We start from the raw sequence: 25,380 nt of genomic DNA on the forward strand, positions 1-25,380 counted from the left end.
GCCATTTTTAATATCGCGTTACAACAATGAGCAATGTCTCCCCCTACAGGTGGATTTGGGAACGCCATCCCTGCCTAAGAGGTTTCTGAATGTAGTGGCTCGGAGCCAAGCAGCCGTAATCGCAGACCTTGAATCCTTTTTGTCCTCGTGATGGACCAGGTTCCATGTAGCAACAAGCACTTATTTTAAGGCCCTTAAAGCCCTTCGCAGAGACTTCGCACCTCATTCCTTTTTTCTCTGGTTCTTTACCACTGAGCACTGATATGATTTATGTATAGAAAAATATGATGTGAAATTTTTTATATTTTATTTGTGTGTCTTTTTTACATTTTATCTGCTCTTTATGGTGCTTCCATGTGCCAAGGTGTTGATAAACATCTGGTCTAAACGTTTTGTTGCTGGTGGTTTGTCCAAACACCCATGTAATTCTTATAGGTAACTTATGAAATGTACTTGACATAAATTATTCTGCTTATTATTAGACATATTTAGATTAAATAAATCCAGTATTCCTTAGGTGTCTATCCTCAGCCTGAAGCTAATTTTACTGAGCTTTAATATTAAAGGATGGGGTATTTCCTATCCATCATGTATTTCCCATCATCTGTTTCTTATCTATTATCTATTTCCTATCTGTTATTTTCCATCATGTATAATCAAGTGCAGCACAACTCCATCGATAGCTTTAGTACTGAGAAATGTATCTGCAACTTCTCACTGGGCATAAGCAAATTTTATTATTGAGGCCTTGAAAAACCCCTCAAATCCCTTTCTGGAAAATGGGAACTTTTTTCCAAAGACACATGAATATACTGTGTGTTTCCCATTCTCAAAAAGGAGATTTCCTCGATGCCTTTGGGGACTTAACTGGCTCCCCCATTGGACCGTGTTAAATTCCTGTGAGAAACTGTACAACAGTAAGTTTCGCTGCCAGTAAGTTCATGCTGTCATTGAATTTATTACACATGATTATAAAAGATGGGAAAATATTGTAGGATATTGTAAGATATGGCTTGAAAACTAGTCAACATTGTCTTTAAAAGCTGAGATATTTGAAACTTGAATTTGACAAACTTTGCAAAGAAGCCTTCTGGCTGAATATGTGTAATATGCAGTATAGAACATCTGCATCACAACTGCAACACATGTCCAGTGCAGTTTTCAATGGGACCGAGACCACAGTTAACTTAAAACAACCCAATTCCTGCTACACTGTAAGTGATATGCAATTTGACAAAAATGTTTTATTCTACTTTTTACTGTCTTTTGCCCATTGACATCTGCAGTATTTTTTTTTTCTATTTTCCCCATGTTTTATATTTTAATTTAATGTGATTTTAAGCTTGTATTCTTGAAACTGTAACATGAACAAAACTTTGATCACACTCACGGTCATAGTTAGCAGTTGTTTGGTAATCTACTGTAGTTTCAGTCCAAGTAACAGTAACCATGCGTTCAAGCTAATAGTTTTTATCCCAAAGTTCGTCCAATAGGATTGAAATGTTAGTGCATTTCAGTAATATGACAAAGTGTAAATGTCATTGGATGTGAAGCACCACTGAAATGGAATCTGTCTTCAGGAAAGTTTGGTTCAGACAAGTCAGTTTGCTTATGTTGAAGAAGGAAAAAACCCAATTACTGATCACCTGTGAAATAATAGCCACATCTGTCTATTTTATTTTTCCAGAACATAAACATCTTATCTCACAGAGTCATATATTTCTGCACATGGTAGATGGCACAACTCGGGTTGCTGTGAGACCACAGTGATATTGCTTCCACTTCATTTCATTTTGATCTCTGTTTCTGTCTCTAATATGATTTCATTCTAATCTGATTGTACACCCCCCCCCCCCCCAAAAAAAAAGAAATCTGTTATCATTATCAATGGTATAATTTGTCCAGGTACCAATGTGAGCTAGATCATGTATACAGTAATAATACACACTATAGTTATGTACACAATTTTAGGGTCAAAGGCATGAAATGCGTGACCACTAAGGAATTAGATCAGGCTTTTAAGAAGCACTGCAGAATGAGACCAGTACAGTAGGCTTTGACTGGAGCCCATGGTCAAGGACCTGAAGGATTCATTTTCCACTAAAACAGAATCATATGGGCTAATGAAGGAAGCTCCTCCCTTATTCTTGTCTGTATATGCAACCCTGATGCAATATTAGCTATGATATCTAATCTCTATTATATTGAAATGTAAAATAATTTATAACATCTCTTGTGGTTGGTTTGCCTGTTTTCATTTTTGGTGTTTGTGGTTTGTTTGGTTTTTTTTGTTTTTTTAATACTTTGGTGAAATGAAAAGGCTACAGTCGGCATTTAATTTATATACAAAAGCATTATTTTCATAAATATATTTGCCCTTTCCACGACTTGTTCGTTGTCTCTTTTTATAGTGAGTTCCTACATAAACACCGGAGTAGTAGCGTTGTGGTGTGCATGCTGTTTCTCGATGACGGGGCTACGTTTGTCTGCCTACTGGGGGCGCATTACTGCAGTCTGAAGTTGGTCCGTTGATGAATAGGTTTCTGGCATCCTTTCGACACCCGCCATTTGATACTCACTTGATCAGGGATTCCTCTCCTCTTACTCCTCCACCTCCTTCATTAGACTTCTGCTGCCACTCGATTAGACATAAGGGGCTAGCGGTGTATCGGTCGGTTTCATTCCAGACAGTATATCACACGAACGAGGTTACATGGAAAATTATTTATATTTATTGCGTGGTTATTTCTACACGGAATGCAAAACCGTTATGACAGCTCAGGATGGGAGAAAAGTTGTCAGAGCATCCGAAAAGTTGGAGTTAATGTAAACAAACGCTTCAAACTCTCAATGAGATTTAATTGTACTTAAAATATATCTATTTTTAATTGATGCACAAGATGCAAAGTTTCACTCCCATTAATTGCACAGCGCTCGGAACCTCCTTATATTTAGTGTAGCACAGCTTCGTGCTGTTGAGTTGCAACGAAGAGTGACTTGTTCAGAGGTGACTTGTTCAGAGGTGACATTTTAGTGGAGATAGGCGGGCAGTGTACATGCGTGGTGCCCCTGTGGGTGGGGGTACGTACGTAAATGTATCTGCCATTTAAAGTCACTGGCTTGACAGGAATGTGCGTCCTCTGCGCAGCGAGTCAGCGCTCCGCTTTATTTTTAACGCTTTGGGTGGGTCGAGCGCCGGCTGGCGAGTACGACCGTTATGCGCGGCGACCTCTCTGTGGTGCAGGTCGCGTCCCAGACCCCCTCGTCAGGATCTCTCCCACCGTGTGCCACGATCGTGACCCGGACGGCATTGCCTCTCATGGGATGATAATAATGATGATGATCGGCTTTCAAATAACGGATTTTTAAAAAAAAAGACCATCGAAGAAGGAAAAGACTTATTTTAAAGTTTTCTTAAAAAATAAATAAATAAAAAATCGGTAAGTCTTTCGAACTTCTGAATTGCCCGAAGCCTAAATTTTTGAAGGCAACAATGAGTAAACCTAATATTTATTATTTATGAAATTATGCATTCTAGTTGACACGGAGGTTATTAATATTAAGTATTGTGGCATTCTGTTTTTGCAGACTTGTCTATATAATTAGTTTTTTAAATAAATAATTAATCTGTTTCTGCACACTCGGCAAAGATACCTTCACATTCTCTACCTGCACCTACGGAACGGTGTAATAACCTGTTGACTTCAGTACTCTGGTGACTTTAACTGTCCTGCTAGAAAGCTTGTTTATAGTTTGAAACAAAGCTTCTTTTGGTGCGTTATAATGAAGGGCATTCCAAAGTGGGCAGAAATCAGATATTGTTTTTGCCTTGTAAGAAGACTACAATACTGTTCATAACCTCCATACCCATGTTAAAGGATAAGCCTGTTGATCAATACATTTCATGTGCTCCTATCACCATATTATCTTTTGATCTCTCAGTGTCCAGGCTAATGCCCATTGGTTGTGAAGTTCTCTTCCTAGTATTTGGATACCAGCCCCCCTTTTCTATCCTCTACTCCCTCGGTTGCTCCCTCTCTTTTCCTCCATTAAATAAACAATGTGGCTTCACAATATCAGTAAAAGTAAACCAGCTGTATGCTGTCACTTGAAATAACAACACTTGAAATTAGTTGAGTGACTTAATCCTCGCCTTATAAGGGAAGCTGCCCGGGACTTCTCTGCACCGGGACATGGCTCAATCCACACGGAATCACAGTCTATATTCTCCAGGAATAGTTGTGCATTGATCATCCTTCCATTTCTGGTCTACTGACTTGCAGCTTCTCTTGGAACGGTGTGTGTGTGCACTGTTTAATCCCCCTTCAGGACAAGTTACAATTGCCAGACCTGGTGTTAGTACTGCAATAACATTGGGTTTCTAAATAGCAGAACCGCACCCACTAAAATATATGATATGTACAGTAGGCCTAACTATTTACCCACTGGGAGTAGTCTGGTTTCATTTGCTATGTTCTCAGTAGTTTCTGTTTTTGGCTTTTTAAACTGCCTTCTAGCATTAATATTCTACTTGCTATCTTATTGTCAGTAACACTGCTTGGTAATTCTTTGGGAAAAAAACAAGGCTGTGGATACCAAAGTGCCCTTTTTATAGGCTTTGTGTCATGGCACATGATGTTCATGCTTCCTAGATTGGGTACAACTGCAGCTTGAGTTATTGTACACATATTTACCACATATATACACATGCATAGCATATTTGTGTAAAATATGAAGTGAATAATGCCAGTTTGGAGGATGAACCACTGTTTGCTCAAATGAGCAGTTCTATATTCTACACTGACATTCGTATGCTGAAAACTTTCCATGGGCTCCGACCAAATAGGCAGAAGGAGCTGGATCGCGTGCACCATGCCTGAGTTTGAACGTATGGAGGGGAGCAGAGAGCAGGCTCAAGGGAGCGGAACATAGGCTCTGCCAGCTGTGATAAGAGAATTCCTGCTGAGGGAGGGAGCCTAATTCTCTGATAAAGTCCCCCTTGCAACCTCCTGATACGAGAGAGAGAGAGAGAGAGAGAGAGAGAGAGAGAGAGAGAGAGAGAGAGAGAGAGAGAGAGAGAGAGAACAACTGCTGCCATGCCTTCACCAGGCCCTTTTCACTGAATGCACACTATGTTTCTTTTGTCCTTGGCTACTTATATACTTCTCAGTACATACTTGTGTCATAGATGAGGAAATTCTTTGCAAATCAGTATGATGATTTCACTATGTAGAGACAGAACTACAATTGCATTGTTATTGGGAAATTTAAACTTGGATGATCACACAAATATCTGCTGGTAGGTATCTAAAAACCTTTTAAGTTCTGGCTCACTACTTAAGAGGGCAATATATGGACTTGTTGATGTTTGGAACCAAGCCATCTTAGCAAGTCTAGTGGTGGTAGTTCCACAGCTTTTGTGGCTTGGGCTGAAATAGTGTCGAAGGGAAGAATTGGAGGGTGCAGTGGAATTCGTACAAACCTATTTCCTGCTCAGTACAGCACAGCCGAAATGTTTATAGCCTTCTATGAATCACAGCTCACCTGGATGGAGCCTGAGCACGGCTGCATCACAAAAATGGGCAGACATGAATAAATGAGCTTGAAAACATGCAGTTTGTAATGATGACGTTTGTAGGAGTTTCATGTTATTTCCCTCAGAGGGGTTGCCCAGCCCCTATGTGAGGTGATAAGGCTAGACAAGCATGGCATGTCTCATGAAGATAGAGCTATCTTAGTGGCTAACCTTCATCCATCATTCCACACATGCGCACACTCTTGAGCCAGTCATGGCACACAACATGCGTGGTGGTCTGTGCAAATGTGACCAGTAAGGTCCTAAGCTGGCATTGCTGGAGGCCAGTGCAGTTTTGTGTTGGGCTTTGTTTGTTTCTAGAACTTTGAGAACTCTCTTAGCTTATTCCATTTCTTTATGGTTTCAAACATATTGCACACATTGGCAACAAAGAATCTTAAATTAGAAATTTCTACTTACAAATAAGCCCTTGTCAAAAGATCAGAGATTTGTGTTTTCAATAACAGCATATGATGTATTATGATGTCTTCATGGACTATAAACTTCAGGAAAAAGTCATCTGTGAGAGTATGTTATGCTTTTTTTAAATTTCAACTATAAACAGAAGGTTTGGAAGACATTCCTATGCTGTTATGTTCTATTCAAGGGAAAATGTGACCTCAGAGTAAGCTATAGGTGCGCAACAACCATCTCACAAGGTTGTCATGTCACCTAGATACCTATTTCTGTTTCTACATAAAAGTAGTAATGGAATCTCTGTCTCATTTCTCTTTTCAGATCATCCCCCTGTCCTAATCCACCTCTCCTAGCCTCCTGGCCTCAACCTCTCCCGGCTTCCAGGTCTCCTGGCATTGCTATCCCCGTTTTTGCTTCTCACAGCCATGACCACGACTACTGACTTTGACAACGCTGAGATCACGCAACAGTACAGCCGCATTAACACACGCTTCGAGCTGGCCGAAGAGGAGCTCGACAACGACCACAGCACGGCGCGCCTCTTCGAGCGCTCGCGCATCAAAGCTCTCGCCGGTGAGTTCTGGTCGATTGACCTTTCACGCGAAGGACCTTGGTCCTATGTGCCATTTTCTGTCAGAGCAGTGGTGAAATGCATTTGACAGTTTGCTGTTTGAGGCTTGTTACTCCAGCTCTGGGTCCTTGAGGTGACCACCCAAAAAGCACCCTAGTGCACGAACCCAGGCAACTGCGCCCCCTCAACTGGCTCAGTGTTTGCCACATATCCAGCGTGCCTCTGTGTGACAGATCTGGACAGCTGACCTGTCTGTCTGTGCCTCAGGCTCAGCGCTGTGGGAAACGAGAGCCTGTCACTGCTGCCACACCTATGAACTGACTTTTCTTATACAGGGCTCTTAAAATAGCTGGGAGCCAGGACACAGACACATAGGTGTTCCATAAACCCACCTATACTGACTGGGTCATCTCCAAATCTTGGAGATAAACACTACACCTGGATATAGTACTTTGGGAGGATTTGATTGCAATGTCAGCAATCCACACATTATTTGCACAAATCATTTCAGGGGATAATGATTTGAAGATCACTGAAATTACACATAACAGGAAGTCTTTAGGAAGGGCAGGCCACACTCTTGCATTCTGTTTAGGACCAGAACATGCTGTATGACCTGGTATGATGCGTCCCATGTGTGCAGTGAGCTTTCTGTAACGCAATTAAGAGTTTCCTGCCTAATAAGATAGAGAGTGAGTGAGGGGAAACTGCAAATGCAGTGAGATCAAGGAGAGGCTCCTTTTACATCCTTTTAGAAAAAATATTCTGGTGTGGGATAAGAAAGTGTATTTCACATTAAGTATGAATGGTTGCATTCCTATTTAGAATTAGGTACACATTCGTATGGCCAAGCAAATGCTTACACTTTTTTCATCACACATGGCGACAGATATTATGTTTCCAAAACACTCCAACTTGTGAGGTCTTGTGAGGTATATAACTATACATTTCCCGTTGATGAAATCGTAGCTGTGTGTGGCGAGGAGGAAGTGAGCAGGGAGATATCGTATGCACAAATTGGGCGGTGGTTATCCACTTCGCTCCTTGCTCTGCCTGCGAGAGCCAGAGCTGCGTCACTCCGGAGCGGGAGGGGGAGGGAGGGAAGGAGGGAGGGAGAGGGAGAGAGAGAGAGAGAGACGAGAGACAAGCGAGAGAGATGAAAGTAAAGTAGGAGAGAGGACTCTGAGAGGAGGAGGACCGCGGCTCACTCCGAGCCTTTCCGAGTTTGTTGTGGCGGCGTGCCTGCCGCTGGTGGGCCAAGGATGAGTAGCCCGTGTCTGTATCGTGCCATGCCCGTTGGCCAGAGCCGGCTGCGGGAGCTGAAATGCAACGTGAGGAGCAGCAGGGAGGCTGGTGTCATCCGCACCAGTACGGCCCCCCGGGAGCTCACCGCACGGGCATACTCAGCCGCCAAGGAGGTCCCCGTGCGGCTCAGCACCCCTGCCAGCCGGAGCAGGAGCACGCCGCCTGCACACCGGTCCCAGCGGCCCGAGAGCAAGCGGGTGACAAAGGCTGACGGGCACGCCAAGCCTGAGCGTGAGCGCCTGCCTGAGAGGAATGGTGTCCGGACAGGTATGGCGCCGCCTGTGGCCTCCACAAGCCTCTCCTCCTTCGCCTCCTCCTCCTCGTCCTCCTCGTCCTCCTGCGCCCAGCGGCCGAGCCGAACCTCGCTGCCGCTAGCACCTCCTTCGTCGTCCTCTTCGTCTTCCTCCCAGAGTATCAAGCGCACACGCTGGCTCAGCTACAGCACCTCCAACATCTGCTTCAACTCCGCCTTCGATGGGAGGTTCAGGCAGCTCCAAGGTACAGCTCATCTCTGGACCCTCCCTGCCCTGGTGGACCTTCTCTCTGTTTCCTGGGTTTTGTGGGAGAAGGAGGGAGACTTACAGTTTGCTGTTCTGCTGCTGTGGGGACAACTTCTCTGCCCCATGCTGATCTGTTTTCAAATCACTGTCGATTTCATTCATTTCACATGTTGCAATTGATCGCTACTAAATATTTATTGGTGCAAATCTACGATCCAAACCCTTCCATTTTTTGCTTTATTTTGCATTGTTTTTGTTCATATTTCTGTAATTGTCACTGGAATTCTTTACACTGTTGCTCTCCTCTCTCTCACTGTTGTCTGCACCACTTCTTTTCCCTCTTCCCTTTAGCAGGACAATGAACAGTCTTGGTGAAATAAACCGTCTTTTGTATTTTTAGGTTTCAAGGCTGCTGTAAAACAGCTGGATGGGGTTTCAGTGTGCCATCCTGTTATAATGATCTCTATTCCCTCCGTCTCTCTCCTCTGCTCGTTTGTCGTGCGATGGATCTCTTTCCGTGACCTCCAGCCTCCCAACCACACTTCTGTTTCTCTCCATTAGCCTTTAGCTGTCGGCTCCTTTAAGCACACTGAATAGAGCCGTCCCATTCGCTGATTCGGGGGGCGGGGTGAAGCAGGGGGCGGAGCAGGGCGGGGCGGGGGGGGGGGACAGGGTTGCTCTGCACAAGAAAAGTCCATCAGTATGAATAATTGACTGCCCTGTCGCTATAGAGCTCGAGTGATTTGAGACCAACCTGAGACACATGGAGCTGAAGAGGGTTGAGCAGATCCCACCTGCGCGAGAGAGGGCAGAGTTTACACTGCACCCTTCCGCCGCTCAACCTGCTGAGATCTGCCAGAGAGAGGCACTCAGCAGGAGCTGTGGGAGGACAAAAATACAATAGCTTTTATTTTGAAAGCGCTTCCACCCTGCTGGACCACATCTGGAGCATTGCTTCCAGACCACACACAGCTGATATCGGCCGGTAGCACTTTGCCCATTCAGAATAAGTTTGCCTCTCTTCCCTGGGGGACATTTAACAGCTGGAGAGCTTAAATCAAGTCACTAGTTAATGACTTACAGGGGTTAATAGCTACTTTGAGCCCCTTCCCTGTGCAATCAAACAAAGCCTGAGTCTTCATTCATGAAGTATGGCCATGCTGTTTTCTGGTGCCATGAGGGCTTGAATCATTTATAACATACATCATTAAGGATGTGGTGTTCTCGCATCTTGTTTAGGAGGAACAGGAATAAATGTGTAAAAACACTGGGGTCCAGAAAGAACTAAGAATATGCGAATCAATTTGAAAACAAAAAACATGTAACTGTTTTCTTATTTAAAAGGTAGTAATTTAGCCATGAAATACACTGTTACAAAGGTCAAGTTTATTTTCAAAAATTAACTTATGAACAAGAAATAAGCATATTTAGTTCATACTAGGCTAGATTGACCGTTTTCTCTCACTTTGCCCACAAGATGAGCGAGAAGCAGTACAAAAGAAGACCTTCACAAAATGGGTGAACTCCATCCTGGCTAGAGTCAACTGCCGCATCTCGGACCTCTATCTGGACTTGCGGGATGGAAGGATGCTCATCAAACTTCTGGAGGTCCTGTCTGGGGAGAGACTGGTGAGTGTCTGCTGCTACAACCAAGCCGAAGTCGATAATGACCTCAAGGTAATGTTTCACAAATGCCCACTTAGCTGGAGCTGTTGTGAAGCGTCTTTTTGCCCTCCCCAGCCAAAACCCACTAAGGGCCGAATGAGGATCCACTGTCTGGAGAATGTAGACAAAGCCCTTCAGTTCTTAAAGGAGCAGAGGGTGCACTTGGAGAACATGGGATCGCATGATATCGTAGATGGCAACCATCGCCTGATCTTGGGCCTCATCTGGACCATCATCCTTCGCTTCCAGGTTGGCTGATTACTGCACACACCTCAGAGCTGAGATTCAACTGTAGCCCACTCAGTGCAAGTAAATAAGATCCTAATCCCTTACTGACGTGGTCTATTTTACAGCTACCATTGCACAATGTAGCTGAATGCAGTTAGAATTGTTACTAGTGTCAAAATTGCAGGGTAGATATGAGCATATAGTGCTTAAATATTTTTTATCTTGCATATGTGAGGATATACTTTAGGCATTGTTATTATAATGAATTATGTTTCATTTTTAAATATTTTTTCCCCATTCTTTCTAATTTTTGGAGTGAGTAGAGGATTTTTTGGAGTTACGTAGTATCAGAGAGAGATGGACTGTGCAGTCTTCATTCTATCTAAATGGCTGTTCCACTACTTAACGCAGTTTGTCCAGAACCAACACGTTCTTATCTGATCTTGCAGTAGACCCACAGTACAAGCCTTTTCTTTTGTGTATCTAATGTTCAGCGTGGCTTGTATTCCTTTTCTAATCATTGTATTTGACAGCCTGTGTATTTTTAGCTCAGAGAGTTCAAACAATAGGGTCTGATGTATAATATAATCTCTCCTAAAGTAAAGTAAAGCAGAGATAAGGAGAGGGTGCTGTTGACTCAGTTAGGATGCTTCAGCGGTGTACAAATATCTATATTTGGCTTCCAATACCTTCACATCTCTCAGGGCTTAAACATTTCCTAGACTCATTCAGGTCTTCTAATTAACAAGAAGTTGCATGGAAAAATAACGTTCTTGATTAAGAGGGCAGTAGTTTAATTGTTAACCTTCATAAGTCATTCTTGCTTTAAATCAATGTGCATTTAAATGTCATTAAATAACAGTGTGAAATGAAGTTTGCAGAATGCTTCTATAGTATACGCATGTGCATATGTCAAAAAAGTAAAACAATAATAACAGCAAAAGTATAAAAGACTTGAACAGTTTAGTGCTTGATGTTTCTAATTTCTCTTTAATTGTGACCCACAGATTCAAGACATTGTGGTAGAAACAGGACAAGCTGACCTGACTGGTAAACAGGAGACACGCTCTGCCAAAGATGCCCTGCTGCTTTGGTGCCAAATGAAGACTGCTGGGTAAATTTCATCAGATTCACCAGTGCTATCAATATGGCAAAATGATGAGGGCCAGTATGGCTTTGGTGCGTCATTCATTTTGTATTATTTTATATTTTCAGGTATCCAAATGTAAACATCACCAACTTCACCACAAGCTGGAAAGACGGCTTGGCTTTCAATGCGCTTATACACAAGCACAGGTACTGGGAAAACATATTTTCTCATTTCAGAAATTAGTTTTCTCCATAAAATACTCAACTTATATTTCCCTAATTTGTGTGCTTCTTTATGTCATTAGGCCAGATCTAGTAGACTATGGCAGCCTGCAGAGATCCAACCCAACCCACAATCTCCAGCAAGCTTTCAATGTAGCTGAGCGGCAGCTTGGAGTCACCAAGCTCCTAGACCCAGAAGGCAAGTTTTTTGTTTTTGGGCAATATTAGGTATGGCAGGGCTTTTGGATATTAAAATCTACCCAATGCAAATTATGCTTTAAAATTTTACTTTTTTTTTTTTTTTTTTACAGCTTTTCCATTTGAAAGAGGTAACCTCTGTGTGTATTGTCATTTGCAGATGTGTATACTGAGAATCCAGATGAAAAGTCCATCATCACATATGTAGTTGCATTCTACCACTATTTCTCTAAGATGAAAGCTCTGGCAGTTGAAGGCAAGCGAGTTGGGAAGGTGAGAATGAACGGTTGTGTTTATGTTTGTCTGCTTGTCTGTGAGGGCGAGTGATGCATTCGTGTCAAAATTATACTAAGTGTGCTTGTCATTTGCCAGGCGCTAGACCATGCCATTGAGACAGACAAGATGATTAATAAGTATGAGACACTTTCTTCCGACTTGCTGACATGGATTGAACAGACCATCATCATCCTGAACAATCACAAACTTGCCAACTCTCTCAATGGAGTCCAGCAACAACTGCAAGCCTTTAACTCTTATCGCACTGTGGAGAAGCCTCCAAAGTAAGCCCACAAACATACCAATTGCAGTTCTCTTAAGCTGACCTAGGCTAAAGCCTCTAATTATCTACTTTACATCTCAATATCCGCAAAGATTTCAGGAGAAGGGCAACCTGGAGGTGCTTCTCTTCACCATCCAGAGCAGAATGAGAGCCAACAATCAAAAGGTTTATACTCCGAAAGAGGGAGCACTGCTGGCAGACATCAACAGGGTGAGACACTGTTCCAACACTAACAAATACCCATGAGGGAAGTGAGGTTTCTCATAGAACTAAGTCACCCAATCCGGTTCTACGCATGGATATTTGGGTTTTCGGACTTACTGTAATTTTATATTACCTATGGTGTAACACGAGTCAAACTGTTATACTGGTTGTTATGGAGTACATGTCCCCTGGGCCAGGCATGGGAGCGGTTGGAGCGGGCTGAGCATGACAAAGAACGCGTACTGAGAGATGAGCTCATCAGGCAGGAAAAGCTTGAGCAGACGGCCCGCCGTTTCGACAGGAAGGCTGCCATGAGAGAGACCTGGCTCCAGGAGAACCAGAGACTGGTAGCACAGGTAAGTTATGCACTGCACACACACTGCATACAGAAGAAGATCGTCCTACCAGTGCTACATCCATGTGTTGCAACCTTACAATGTGCCACTTACTTGTACTGTCACTTTGTAGGACAATTTTGGGTATGATCTACCAGCAGTGGAGGCAGCGAAGAAGAAACATGATGCCATAGAAACAGACATAGCAGCATATGAAGAGCGTGTACAAGCTCTGGTTGCCTTGTCTAAAGAGCTGGAGGCAGAGAGGTACCACGATGCTAAACGCATTGACGCAAGAAAGGACAACATTTTGAGACTGTGGGATTACCTCCAGGTGCTTCTCAGCGGCCGAAGGAGCCGTCTGGAGAAAAACCTGACCTTGCAGAGGATCTTTCAGGAGATGCTTTACATCATTAACTGGATGGATGAGATGAAGGTAGATACAGCGTGATGGGTGCTCAATGTGTATTATGAAATGACTTGATTCTTCACATATTTCTACAAACATGTCTGCACCATTTTCATGTCAGAAAGTTCTTGTCAGCAAATACAAAGGAGTAACTTTGCTTCAGCATTTTCCATTCATTGTGTTTCAGTATGCTCCTTATGACTTGTAACTGATGCATTTGGTTAGGCTCGTCTGCAGTCCCACGAGTTTGGAAAGCACTTGCTAGAAGTAGAGGATCTTCTGCAGAAGCATGCTTTGGTGGAGGCCGACATCACTGTGCAGGCAGAGAGAGTGAACACTGCAAATGCAGCTGCACTGAAGTTTGCAAATGGAGACAGTGAGTAAAACAGACCTTTACATTTTTTTTTACTTTTGACCTATTGTTAGTGTCAAAATGGTTGTATTTGTAATTTAGATTGATGTGGCAGACACAACACAGCTAAACCAAGCTTTTGACTAATTTGTGCCCTCTGCCTTCCTAATCAGGCTACAAACCTTGTGACCCCCAAGTGATTCAAGACAGGGTACAGCATTTGGACCTTTGCTACCAAGAGCTGTGTGCACTTGCAGCACAGCGCAAGGCCCGCTTGGAGCAGTCCCGTCGTCTCTGGAACTTCTTCTGGGAGATGGCACAGTTAGAGAGCTGGGTCCGGGAAAAGGAGCACATATTCTCCTCCCTTGACTATGGCAAAGACCTGACCAGTGTGTTGGTGCTGCAGAGCAAACACAGTGCCTTCGAAGATGAGTTGGGTGCCCGGCGTGAGCACCTGAAGCAGGTGATGGATGAGGGTGAGAAGATGGTTATAGCCAAGCATTTTGGTGCCCCAAAAGTGCAACAGCGCATGGAAAGTGTCCAGAGTCAGTGGCAACAGCTAGAGGAACTGGTTGCTTTCCGCAAACAGAACCTCCAGGACATGCAGCGCTTCTTCCAGTTTCAAGGTGACGCTGATGACCTCAAGGCCTGGCTGCTGGATGCGGTGCGGCAGATGAGCAGTGACGACATTGGGCATGACGAGTACACCACACAGAGGATGCTTAAGAGACATCGTGTTCTGAGAGATGAGGCCGCTAAGAATGGGGCCACCATTGATAATCTCACCAAACAGGCCAATTCACTGCCCGAAGAGCTAAAGAACACACCAGACATCCAAAGGCGTCTGAATGACATCAAGGATATGTACATGGAGCTGCTGTCTCTCTCAGACCTTCGGCAGCAGAAACTGGTTGACACCATGGCGTTGTACATAATTTTTAGTGAGACGGATGCATGTGAGCTCTGGATGAGTCAGAAGGAAACATGGCTGGTAGGACTGGAGGCCCCAGAGAAATTGGAGGATCTGGAGGTGGTTCAGAATAGGTAAAAGTTCTGGATTATTAAGACACGAGCCTAGCGTTTGAATGTGACAAGTATGTCATGGTGGAATGACATTCAGTATTTCCTCATTTAAGTATATAAAGGCATTACTGACAGTCATGTTTTTACAATACAAATTCTAACAAGCACTTGGTAGTTATTGCAGTTTGTATGGTAAAAGTATGGCAAAAACTTAACCATTCTTTAATGATGCTCATTCTTTAATTATCTTTAAATTTATACTGTGTTGTCAGGTTAAGCATTCTTGCTCAAGATATGGGCAACATGCAGACACGGGTAGACAATGTCAACAAAGCAGCCAAGCAGTTAGAGGACAGCAAACACCCACAATCAAAAGAAGTGAAGGACTGTCAGATTCATCTCAATAAGAGGTGAGAGACATTTACTAAGAATAGATTTTCAAGCCATGCTTTCTCAATTTAGCCCCCCCCCCCCAAGTAATTTACTTATCTCTTCTTTCTCCTCACAGGTGGGAGGCATTTAAGGCTATGGTGGAAGATAAGAAGCAAAAGGTGGATTCAGCACTCAGTCTGCACAACTATGGGCTTGAATGTGATGAGACAGGGGCATGGATAAAGGACAAGACACGAGTCATTGAATCAACACAGGATCTTGGGAATGATTTGGCTGCAGTCATGACCATCCAGAGGAAACTATTTGGCATAGAGAGAGACCTAGCTGCTATTCAGGACAAGCTGGATTTCCTGCATGGTGAGGCCCAGAAGCTTGTGAAAGATCATCCAGAGAATGCCCCTGACATCCTGGCCCGACAGGCCGAGCTAGACAAAGCATGGGACACTTTGAAGCAAACGCTAAAGGACCGAGAAGACTCTCTCGGAGAAGTCAGTAAACTACAAACCTTCCTGCAGGATATGGATGACTTTCAGGCCTGGCTTTACAAGACGCAGAAAGCCATTGCATCTGAGGAGATGCCTACAAGTCTCCAGGAGGTGGAGGAGCTCCTAAGCCTCCATGATGCAGTGAAAGGAGACATGGATGGCCATGAGGAAGACTACCATCGTATCAGAGATACTGGCGCAGGGGTCATTCGGGATCAGGAGGATGATCCAACGTACCAACAGCTGGAGCAGAGGCTAAAGGGTCTAGACAAGGGCTGGGATGAGCTGCACAAAATCTGGGACAGCCGTAAGCACTTTCTGGACCAAGGCCTGGGCTTCCAACAGTTCTCAAGAGATGCAAAGCAAGCTGAAACAATCTTAAACAATCAGGTGAATACTTTACAGTTCTGTCCTTCACACAAAGAATCTAAGAGTGACCTAATTCAACACTTATTCACACTTACATTTATATTTACCTTTACTAGGAGTACACTCTGGCCCATCTGGACCTGCCTGACACTCTGGATGGAGCGGATAAGGCCTTGAAAAAGCATGAGGATTTTGTCACCACCATGGACGCTAATGAGGACAAGATAATGACCACACTTGAAGGAGGTCAAAGGCTGGTGGACAGTGGAAACCTTTATTCAGTAAAGGTGAAAGACAAGATGAACATCATCGAAGACAGGTATGCACAATAAAATGATTTTTCACTGTAAATTTACCCACTTATCTGTTTTTACATTCAGTGAAGGCCACCCAGAATTTTCTTACATAATACTGTGTCCTAGTTTTACTTGCTGTTATCATATAACTTTAATGTACATTATGCCAGTGGTTGTTATTCCTAGTTCTGGAGATCCTATGCTTCACAAATTTTTTTTCCTGTATTATGCTGGATTCAACTCATCAGGTAATTATCAAGCCATTCATGAGCTGAATCAAATGTGACAGATAAGGATAAACTGAAGGAAAGTGCAGTGTAAGAGGCCCTCAAGTCAGAGTGAGAACACCCTTTTTTTTTATATTGTGCGAACTCAGCTGTATGGAGGTTGCTGCAGAAAGCGTTATTTGACTCATTTAGAAGAGTAGTGCTCATCAGTATCATTACTGTGGTTTTCCCTGCCCTAATATACCTTATCAGCATTAAATTACTGAATCAAGTGTACTTTTATAGGAAAAACACACTGGACTGGATTTGAAAATGATTTCTGTAGTGCAGTAGTCCTTTGAACATTATGTTTATGTTTTGCTTTTTTTTCTCCCAAAGCAAGTTTTAGTGATATCACTAAGAGTGTGCAGTTTTTGTTGACGGGTGCTGCGTCAGCACTGACACGAGAGCATTAAGCCATGAAGAGGATGTCTATATTTTTCCCATAAGTGCAGACTGTCTGCTGTAGTGCGAGATGGGCGCCTGTTTTGATAGGTATTGATCTTATAGTAAGAGTGCTCTGGGATAAGGGGCAGAGTGCTGTTAAAAGTGAAATCTCCGTACTGTGAGTTGGGAATATACAACGACCGTGCTTACACATATTTACTCAGGAACAAAAAAAAAGAGACAAAAAATACATTTGTTTCTATGCTCTAGACAAACACTAATTAATGTGTGTGTTTCTACAGGTATAAAAAGAATCGAGACAAAGCAAAGGAAGTCTCTGATAAACTCAGAGACAACAGAGAGCTACAGCACTTTCTACAGAACACTCAGGATGTAAGTAAAAGCTTTGTCAGAACTGAATGTGAATTTAGCCTTCTGTCATGCCTCGATGGTGTCCAATCACTTTGCACCATTTCTTAGCTTACTCTTTGGATAAATGAGAAGATGCTGACCGCTCAGGACACCTCCTATGATGAAGCTCGTAACCTCCACAGCAAATGGCAGAAACATCAGGCCTTTATGGCTGAATTGGCTTCCAACAAAAACTGGCTCGACAAAATTGACCAGGTACATGACTGTTTGGGCCCAAGCTAAAATGCTTTCCATTCATGTTCATTGATGCTACAAATCTCTGCTATTCCTATTTAACTACTGAAAGAACAAGAATGTGAAATCCAGAACGTAAACTCTGAAACTAATCTCAAAATTTAGGAGGGTGAAGAATTGATGACATCAAAGCCAGAGTTTGAGCCCATTGTAACAGAACATCTGGCTAAACTTCATGAGCTCTGGGACAAGCTCCAGCAGACTACACAGGAGAAGGCACGCCTGCTCTTTGATGCTAACCGTTCGGAGCTATTTGACCAGAGCCTGGCTGACTTGAAGAAATGGCTGGCTAATCTTCGGCAGCAGCTCCATGGTGATGTGGATGAGGAGGTTAAAGATCTCACTAGTGCCAATATCCTTCTCAAGAATCACCAGGTATATATTGTTGTTCTTTTTGAAAATCAATATCCTTTGACCATATTTATGTGGTCTGCACTGTTTATCTTGATATGACTTTTCAATTTGTCATCTTGACATATGACCCATGCAGATGACTGAGAATCAAGTACGAGACAGGGGATGGGAGTTGGACGAACTGCAGGAGACCATACAGGTACATGGATCCCTAAAAGAAGACCGGCCTGAGCTGGAAGTCGAGCATCAGAAACTTCAAAAGGATTTTCAGCAGCTTCTCACACCTCTGGCCCAACGCAAAGGAAAACTGGAGGCAGCTAAATCCATCTATCAGTTCTACAGAGACTTGGCAGATGAAATAGTGAGTAAGACACAAAGCAGAGTCTTGGACGTCTGCTCATTTGCAGGACCTTGCACCTGACCTGTTTGTTTGTTACTGTATTTTAGCTCTGGGTTGAGGAGAGGCTACCCATGGCCATGTCGCTGGAGCATGGAAACAACCTTCAAACAGTACAGCTTCTGCTGAAGAAGAATCATGTGGGTTACTTTATTTACTTTGAGCCATGATTGCAAGATTCAGCTTTAGCTCTATTTTGATTTTAGACCACATGCCCCAGGCTTACCGTTGTTTTACTTTTGATTATTATTCCCCCCTATCTTGTGCCAATGCAGTCTCTCCAGAAGGAGATTGAGGGCCACCAGCCGCGTGTTGATGAAGTTCTGGAGCGAGGCAGGCATATGATGGCAGCTGCCGCGGGAAGTCCCGAGGCAGAGCACATGTCTGAGGAAATGAAAAAGCTGGAGGAGGTGTGGGCACGTCTGCAGGATGAGATGGCAAAGCGGTGGGCACGGCTGAACGGCTCCAGCGATGCCCAGCAGTACTACAGCGATGCAGACGAGGCTGAAGCCTGGATCGGCGAGCAGGAGCTCTACATGATTGCTGACGAGAAAGCAAAGGTGAGACTGTTGCTGAAAAAGTGGAATGTGAAAGCTGGAAGACAGCAAGGAGTACTTTGAAAGATCGTATGTATCAAAGTCATTTAAAACCATGTGCTTTGTTATTACAAACTCGGTTATTTATTCATTAAACTAAAGGTGTATTATTAACCAACTGTTGTGAATATTTCAGTAACTACCTTGAAACTAATTTAGAGGTAGCTACGCGTTACAAGAGTGTGAAATAAAAGCCACTGGTGGTTGTATTCTAGTTCAATGGTATCTTAAACTCTAACCTACTATACTGGCTAGGATACATTCTATTAGTAAATGACCAAGCACTTTTGTAAGTCAGTCTGGATAAGAGCGTCCGCTAAACGCCATAAATGTAAAGTGGAAATGTTTGGAATGAGAAGGGTCAAAGGTCATGCTGTTTGTTTTCATCTTCACTCTCGCTTGTAGGATGAGCAGAGTGCCATGATTCTGCTGAAGCGGCACTGGATCCTGAAGCAGGCTGTAGATAACTATACACACACGGTCCACGAGTTGGCCCACCGTGCTCAAAGGATGCTAGCTGAGGAACACCCAGAAGGGTATGCCGAGTTAACAGTGATTTGACCTTACATTTCCCATAGAAGGAGATCCCTAACTATGAGGTTTACGTTGTCGTTCTTTGCAGGGAGGCTGTCATCCGGAGGCAGGGTCAGGTGGATAAGGTGTATGCAGGCCTGAAGGAGCTAGCAGAGGACAGAGAGAAGACGCTAGACCACACATACCACCACTTCCTGCTAAGTCGGGAGGTGGAGGATCTGGAGCAGTGGATCGCTGAGCGTGATGTGGTGGCTTCCTCGCAGGAGATGGGCCAGGATCTGGACCATGTCACGGTACTGCCGAACGTGCGCACACACTCACAAACGTAGTGGTCCGAGACACGCAGTGCATCGATAGCTTTAAACAATGGCAACAGTTCAATCACACAATTTCTTCAGAATTGTTTTATGGGTGAAAATGTCACAGGACAAAAATGAGTTGCTTGTCATTTATTGTTCTCACGATTGCTTCACATGTTTAAATGGTCCTCAGATACTGCGGGACAAGTTCAGGGAATTTGCAAGGGATACAGGGACCGTGGGCCAGGAGCGAGTGGACGCGGTGAATCGGATCATTGACGAGCTTATCGAGGCCGGTCACAGTGAAGCAGCTACTATGGCTGAGTGGAAGGATGGGGTGAACGAAAGCTGGGCCGATTTGCTAGAGCTCATCGACACCCGTACCCAACTTCTTGCTGCATCCTACGACATTCTCAAGTGAGTTGCAGGAAAGTTCAGAGTCATTACAGTCAGCCTTACCAAACATAAGAAATACTGTAGTAAGAAGTCATTTACGGTATTTAGCTGACGGTTTTATCCAAAGAAACTTATAATTATGACTGAGTATAACTTGACCAATTGAGGGTTAAGGGGCCCAGCATTGGCAACTTGGCAGTGGTGGGGCTTGAACCAGCAACCTTCCGATTACAAGTACCTTAACTGCTGAGCTACCACTGCCCTGGTGTCCTACCGCTTCAAATTTGTCTTGCAGCCAGATGTAAAAAATAAGGAAAGTGCAACAAGTAAAGTATTCTTCCAAATAAATACACTGTATGTAGTGTAGGGAGAAGAGTTATAATCTGTCCCCCTGCTCAGGTACTTTTGTGATGGGAAAGAGTTGGTGGTTCAGATACAAGAGAAACAGAATGAGCTTCCTGAAGATCTTGGGGAGGATTTCAGCAAGGCAGAGTCTTTTCATCGCATGCATGCAGCCTTTGAGAGGGACATCAGCTCTCTGGGCAAACAGGTAGAGAAGGAAGCTCTCTACTCCTCTTTTCCTTTTGCCCCAGAAAGCCTGAACAAACTTTGACATAAAAAAAATTAAAAATGGGAAGATTTTGATGAGACGTTTCTCTTTCTGCATTTTGTTTCTCTGAAGGTGCACCAGTTCCAGCAGACAGCAGCACGTCTGCATGCTCAGTACGCCGGTGCCCAGGCTGGCAACATCAAGGAAACAGAGAAAGCAGTGGTAGACGCCTGGAAGGGCCTACTGGCCGCCTGCGAAGGCAGGCGGAAGCAGCTAGAAGAGACAGCCGGCAAGTTCCGCTTCTTCACCATGGTTAGGGACCTAATGGCCTGGATGGAAAGTATCATCCAGCAAATCGAGACCCAGGAGAAACCCAGGTGAGCGGGGCGTTTGATAGGAGAAGGATAAAAGAGTTCATTACAAAGTGCCATGAGACTGAAATGTCTCCAACTGGTCATGTTCTGTTTTCAACCCTAGAGATGTGTCATCAGTGGAGCTACTAAAGAAGTACCACCAAGATATCCATGCGGAGATTGAGACCCGAGTGCCAAAGCTGAATGGTTGTGTGGAGCTAGGTCAGACCCTTGTGGCACGGAAGCACAAAGACTCGGAGGAGGTGAGCAGAAAAGGAGCAGTGCTTAGTTTGAACTGTCTGTAGTTTATTGTCATGTGTGTCTGTGCATGCATTATTTGCAATTGACCCTCACTGTCTCCTACAGATCAAAGAGAGGATGATGCAGCTGATAGTAAAGAGGAAGGAAATGATGCTTAAGTGGAATGACAGATGGGACTGGCTTAGACTGTGTATGTGATATTTTTATGTTGGGGGGGGCGGTATTTACATGCATCCTCGTATACTCTTTATTATTGAGGCACAGATAAGTTCCACTTGTTACTGCAATGTCTCCCTCTAGTGTTGGAGGTGTGCCAGTTCGCCCGGGACGCCTCTGTGGCAGAGGCTTGGCTGATAGCGCAGGAGCCGTACGTGGCCGACAGGGACCTGGGAGAGACCGTGGACGAGGCAGAGAAGCTGATCAAGAGGCACGAGGCTTTTGAGAAGTCCTCTGCCACCTGGGAGGACCGTTTCTGCGCACTGGAGCGGCTCACTACAGTAAGGCTGCCAGTGTTGCATGGATGTGTGTGTAGTAGAGAGTTCACGCACAAAGTCATTTGTTTTGTTTTTTTTGCCTCAGCTTGAGCTACTTGAGCTCCAAAAGAAGCAGAAGGAAATGCAGCAGTACAGACAGGAGGAGGAAAAGGAGAGCAGGTAACAGGAAATACAAGACTGTTCATGTCCAACATGCTCAGAGTTCCACCTACTAACCCCTTACCACTGGCCCATAGGAAAGAAGACACAGGTTTTATTGAGGAGTCCTCACATCTATACACAATAGAGGAACAGTCCCTGGTTAGTACGCTGTAACAATACTTTATCTTGCTGCCATTCCATTTACATTTTTTGCTTTATGTCTTTTATTTATTATTATTTTATTTGTTATATTCTTCTTTTCTTCTAAATTTGCTCTTACGCATACTTTAATTTGCCTCGAGGTTGAACAGTTCTTTCTCAGGTCTTGCCCTACCTGTGCGTCTGTGTTTGTGTTCAGGCTGACCTGGCAGACGTGGAGCCCAGCTCAGGCCAGGTGGAAGACACCGTGGGGGATTCGACTGTGCTCGTGCTTTCAGACATTCAGGAGAGTAGCTACATGGAGCCAGCTGCCTCCTCATCCACTTACATCACCGAGGAGACGGAGCAGGCCACTCTCCCCACTGCGGCTCCGCAGACTCAGGCCACACTGATGGAGGGGACCCTGGCCCGTAAACATGAGCTGGAAGGGCCTAATAAAAAGGCATCCAACAGGTAATGGATGCCGATGGTAGCTGGTGATCTTTGCATCCTGTATCATGATGTCAGTTTTGCTAAACACTTGTGCAGTCTATTCTATTTTATACTTATAGCTAGTTTAATAATTAACTACATTTTCAAAACAAAGATAGTGTGGCATTATTACCTTGCAACTTAGTATAACAGATTTTGTTACCTTATCGCTTGTCTCAGGTCCTGGAATAACATCTACTGCGTGTTAAAACCTGGGCAGCTCGGTGCCTACAAAGATGGCAAGAACTTTGCCCATGGTGTCACATACCATGGTGAAAACCCATTGTCACTTAGCAATGCTACATGTGAGGTGCTGACCAGTTACAAAAAGAAGAAACAGGTGTTTAAACTACGGTAAGAATGCAAAATTTATTGTTGATACAAAACTCGTGTAGGTAATGCTAGTATCATTATCACATGATCAGCACACTTGCCTATTATTCCTGCTTTTGTATTTTCGCACTGAGCTTCTACAGGTGAACTGATCCATCAGTCACTAGTATTACCAGCATTTATTCTGACTTCAAATGTCATCCAGCCTCTTTCTTGTGAATGTTCCTTTGAAGCCTATTCATGTTTGGATTTTCTAGTCAATATGAAATTTAGAGTGAATTGTTTCCAGCTTTATATAAAAAAATAAAATGACCATCTGTTGTCTTTTGTATATTTCAGGCTTGGAGATGGCAGTGAATACCTATTCCAGTGTAAAGATGAGGTCAGTTTCATGTTAAGAGAGCATATTTTACTTTTAACGCTCATTCTTCAGTTGCTTAAATGTGGTCTTGATGAAAGTTCAGATGAGTTCATGATGTTTTATGAGTTTATGAGTTTATGTGTTTTAATGGCCCGTGTGATGTTTCCTTCACCAGGAGGAGCTGCAGATCTGGACTCGAGCCATAGAGAAGGCAGCACAGTCAGCCACAGAGGAGCCAGATCCGGGTCCCTTGGAGGCTCAGGCTTGGAGCTTGCCACAACCTTCGTCCTCCCATACCACCCCAGAAGTCCCTTCTGCCAAAAAGGACAAGGAGAAGAGGTTCAGTTTGTTTACCAAAAAGAAGTGAAGGGAGCCCCAGTAGTCCAGGACCTCATAGAGAACAGGCAAAAAAGGACAAATTGTGCAAGGGAAGAAATTAAGAGCTTTTTAACACCATGCTACTTTTTTTACATTATATTAGTTTGTATGATTGAAAATGGCATCCCTGCCTGTATGTAAGTCAGTGAACTGTGGCTAAGGTCCACATTTTGCGTTAGTTTTTTTACCTTAGGTTTTCCTAAATCCTGACAGATTCATATTTTATGCCAATAAAAATACAAGACCACTATTATTACAGTCAACCAAAGATTGTTTGTATCTTTTTTCATTACTTGATTTTCTTAAATGCATGCTTTCTTTATATTATGTAGTTTATTTTATTCATATAATAAGTGTTTTGTCAGTTTGCATTACTCTTCCAAATAATGGTTGCAAAATGTGATACTGTGCTCTTTTTTTGGAACTTGTAGAATTTGTAGAATTAATCAGATATTACAGAGTTTCTGTAAGTGCTGTTTAGCCATATAGAGGTTTAATCATGAGGTTTAGTCTATACACTGTACACTACAGTATGAAATTAGCACGTGTTCCAAGCACAGTTGTCAGAGGGCTTTTTTATTGTTCAAGTATAGCAATGTTTTTTGTCCCCATAATAATGGATATGGGATTCAATTTTTGGAATTGACAAAGATGATAGTAGGCTAGAGAAAAGATAGACAATGTGTAGAAAAGTGTATGAAGTACTTTTCGGAACCCCTAATATGCCTCAACATGTTTGTCTAATGCATGAATGAATGTGCTTATTTCATATGGTGCTATGTGATTACATATGTGTTTTACCTTCTCATATCGAATGAGCTCTAATGGTCTCTGATCCATATGGACAAAGACAGCCCCAATTTTAGAGCAGCAAAAGCATGCATCATGTGTCTTCTTTTCATCTTCATCATATTAAAGTCTCAATATATATGCAGATATAATATTTGGTCAGCACCATTCAAAGCAATCACAGGAGACTCCTGAAACAGTTTGCCCAAACCAAATGTTCACTTTCACAATGTGTAACGCAAAGAATGTTACAATGGCAGTAGGGTTGTAACACAAGAGGCAGTGATATCAAGGCAGGCGAAAAAGACATTGTTATGAGTATGATTAGAGTATTATATATAAGCACAAAATAAGAATTTATGATTTTGTTTAGGCTGCAGTTCTCAAAAAATATATCATAAATGTACATTACATGTATTTGGTGCATAACATTTAAGGGAAAAGTATATAATGTTATGTAATCGTGTCATTAATACTTGATCGAATCCGATCTTCTGGAATGTTCCTTCTTACACCTGTGTTTCAGTCACTGCCTGTTTGTGTATACTCGACTTCCTAGACACTCCCTCTATACCACCTTGGCTTAATATACCTCATGTTGCCCAAGTATTCCATTCTTTTAGGTGGTGCCACCATGCTAGGATATCTAGAATGGGTTTATAATGGGGGTAGCATCTTTTTTAAATGGTCTGTTAAAAACAGTAGCATACCAGGACATACGTTATGCGATCTGTGTGTCATTCACTTGAGAGTCGAGTTACCTTTTTACGTTTTCTTCTCTCCTTTAATATTTGCATATTCAGAGCACAAACCATGTACAATAAGATGAAGGAAAGCCATAGGGATGAACTTGTAAGACCAATAAACTCTTTGTTTGCAGTTGAATTTTCCATTTGTATGGTCTTCAGAGATAAAGTTCCTTTAAGCAGTGGCTATCACATGCTCTCTTTCTGTGGAGTATCCTCACTAATACTTTAGTGAATATTTTATTTAATATCTG

General features: G+C 43.2%; 2 protein-coding genes across 13 annotated transcripts in view; both read left to right on the forward strand.

Moving 5' to 3' along the window:
* The window catches only part of stard9 (StAR-related lipid transfer (START) domain containing 9), a 28,556-nt gene extending 26,169 nt beyond the window's left edge, over positions 1-2,387 (forward strand). For all 11 annotated transcript variants that reach the window (XM_081722071.1, XM_081722076.1, XM_081722077.1 and 8 more), the window contains one exon: positions 50-2,387. In XM_081722071.1, the coding sequence (XP_081578197.1) occupies positions 50-151 (102 nt within the window). In that variant the 3' untranslated portion in view covers positions 152-2,387. The remainder of the gene's footprint in view (positions 1-49) is intronic.
* Positions 2,388-3,117: 730 nt separating this feature from the next.
* On the forward strand, positions 3,118-25,265 carry sptb (spectrin, beta, erythrocytic). 2 transcript variants are annotated; one of them, XM_027004858.3, is made up of 37 exons: positions 3,118-3,440; positions 6,314-6,565; positions 9,846-9,997; positions 10,109-10,282; positions 11,269-11,375; positions 11,477-11,557; positions 11,656-11,771; positions 11,931-12,043; positions 12,143-12,330; positions 12,422-12,539; positions 12,731-12,889; positions 13,002-13,304; positions 13,503-13,653; positions 13,803-14,673; positions 14,925-15,062; positions 15,161-15,920; positions 16,016-16,218; positions 17,151-17,241; positions 17,329-17,475; positions 17,620-17,889; positions 18,005-18,229; positions 18,316-18,405; positions 18,541-18,825; positions 19,267-19,397; positions 19,484-19,688; positions 19,888-20,111; positions 20,490-20,640; positions 20,773-21,017; positions 21,118-21,256; positions 21,360-21,444; positions 21,555-21,751; positions 21,834-21,907; positions 21,985-22,048; positions 22,248-22,501; positions 22,700-22,873; positions 23,192-23,234; positions 23,389-25,265. In XM_027004858.3, the coding sequence occupies exons 2-37, from the start codon at positions 6,418-6,420 to the stop codon at positions 23,578-23,580; spliced, it is 7,068 nt and encodes a 2,355-aa protein (XP_026860659.2). In that variant the 5' UTR covers positions 3,118-3,440; positions 6,314-6,417; the 3' UTR covers positions 23,581-25,265. The 2 variants fall into 2 exon arrangements, with proteins under 2 accessions (XP_026860659.2, XP_026860660.2); XM_027004859.3 differs by lacking the exons at positions 3,118-3,440; positions 6,314-6,565 and adding an exon at positions 6,601-8,366.
* Positions 25,266-25,380: the final 115 nt, after the last annotated feature.

Source organism: Electrophorus electricus, chromosome 10 (genome assembly GCF_041902795.1).
Source record: "Electrophorus electricus isolate QZ-2024a chromosome 10, ASM4190279v1, whole genome shotgun sequence".
Classification (NCBI taxonomy): domain Eukaryota; kingdom Metazoa; phylum Chordata; class Actinopteri; order Gymnotiformes; family Gymnotidae; genus Electrophorus; species Electrophorus electricus.

What these genes read in the sequence shown, in the direction of transcription:
- sptb (XM_027004859.3), top strand. Translation starts at nt 7,826, where the DNA reads ATGAGTAGCCCGTGTCTGTATCGTGCCATGCCCGTTGGCCAGAGCCGG. An exon ending in ATGGGACTGGCTTAGACTGT is followed by an intron (nt 21,445 to 21,554) that starts GTATGTGATATT and finishes GTCTCCCTCTAG; the next exon opens with TGTTGGAGGTGTGCCAGTTC. An exon ending in TATTCCAGTGTAAAGATGAG is followed by an intron (nt 23,235 to 23,388) that starts GTCAGTTTCATG and finishes TTCCTTCACCAG; the next exon opens with GAGGAGCTGCAGATCTGGAC.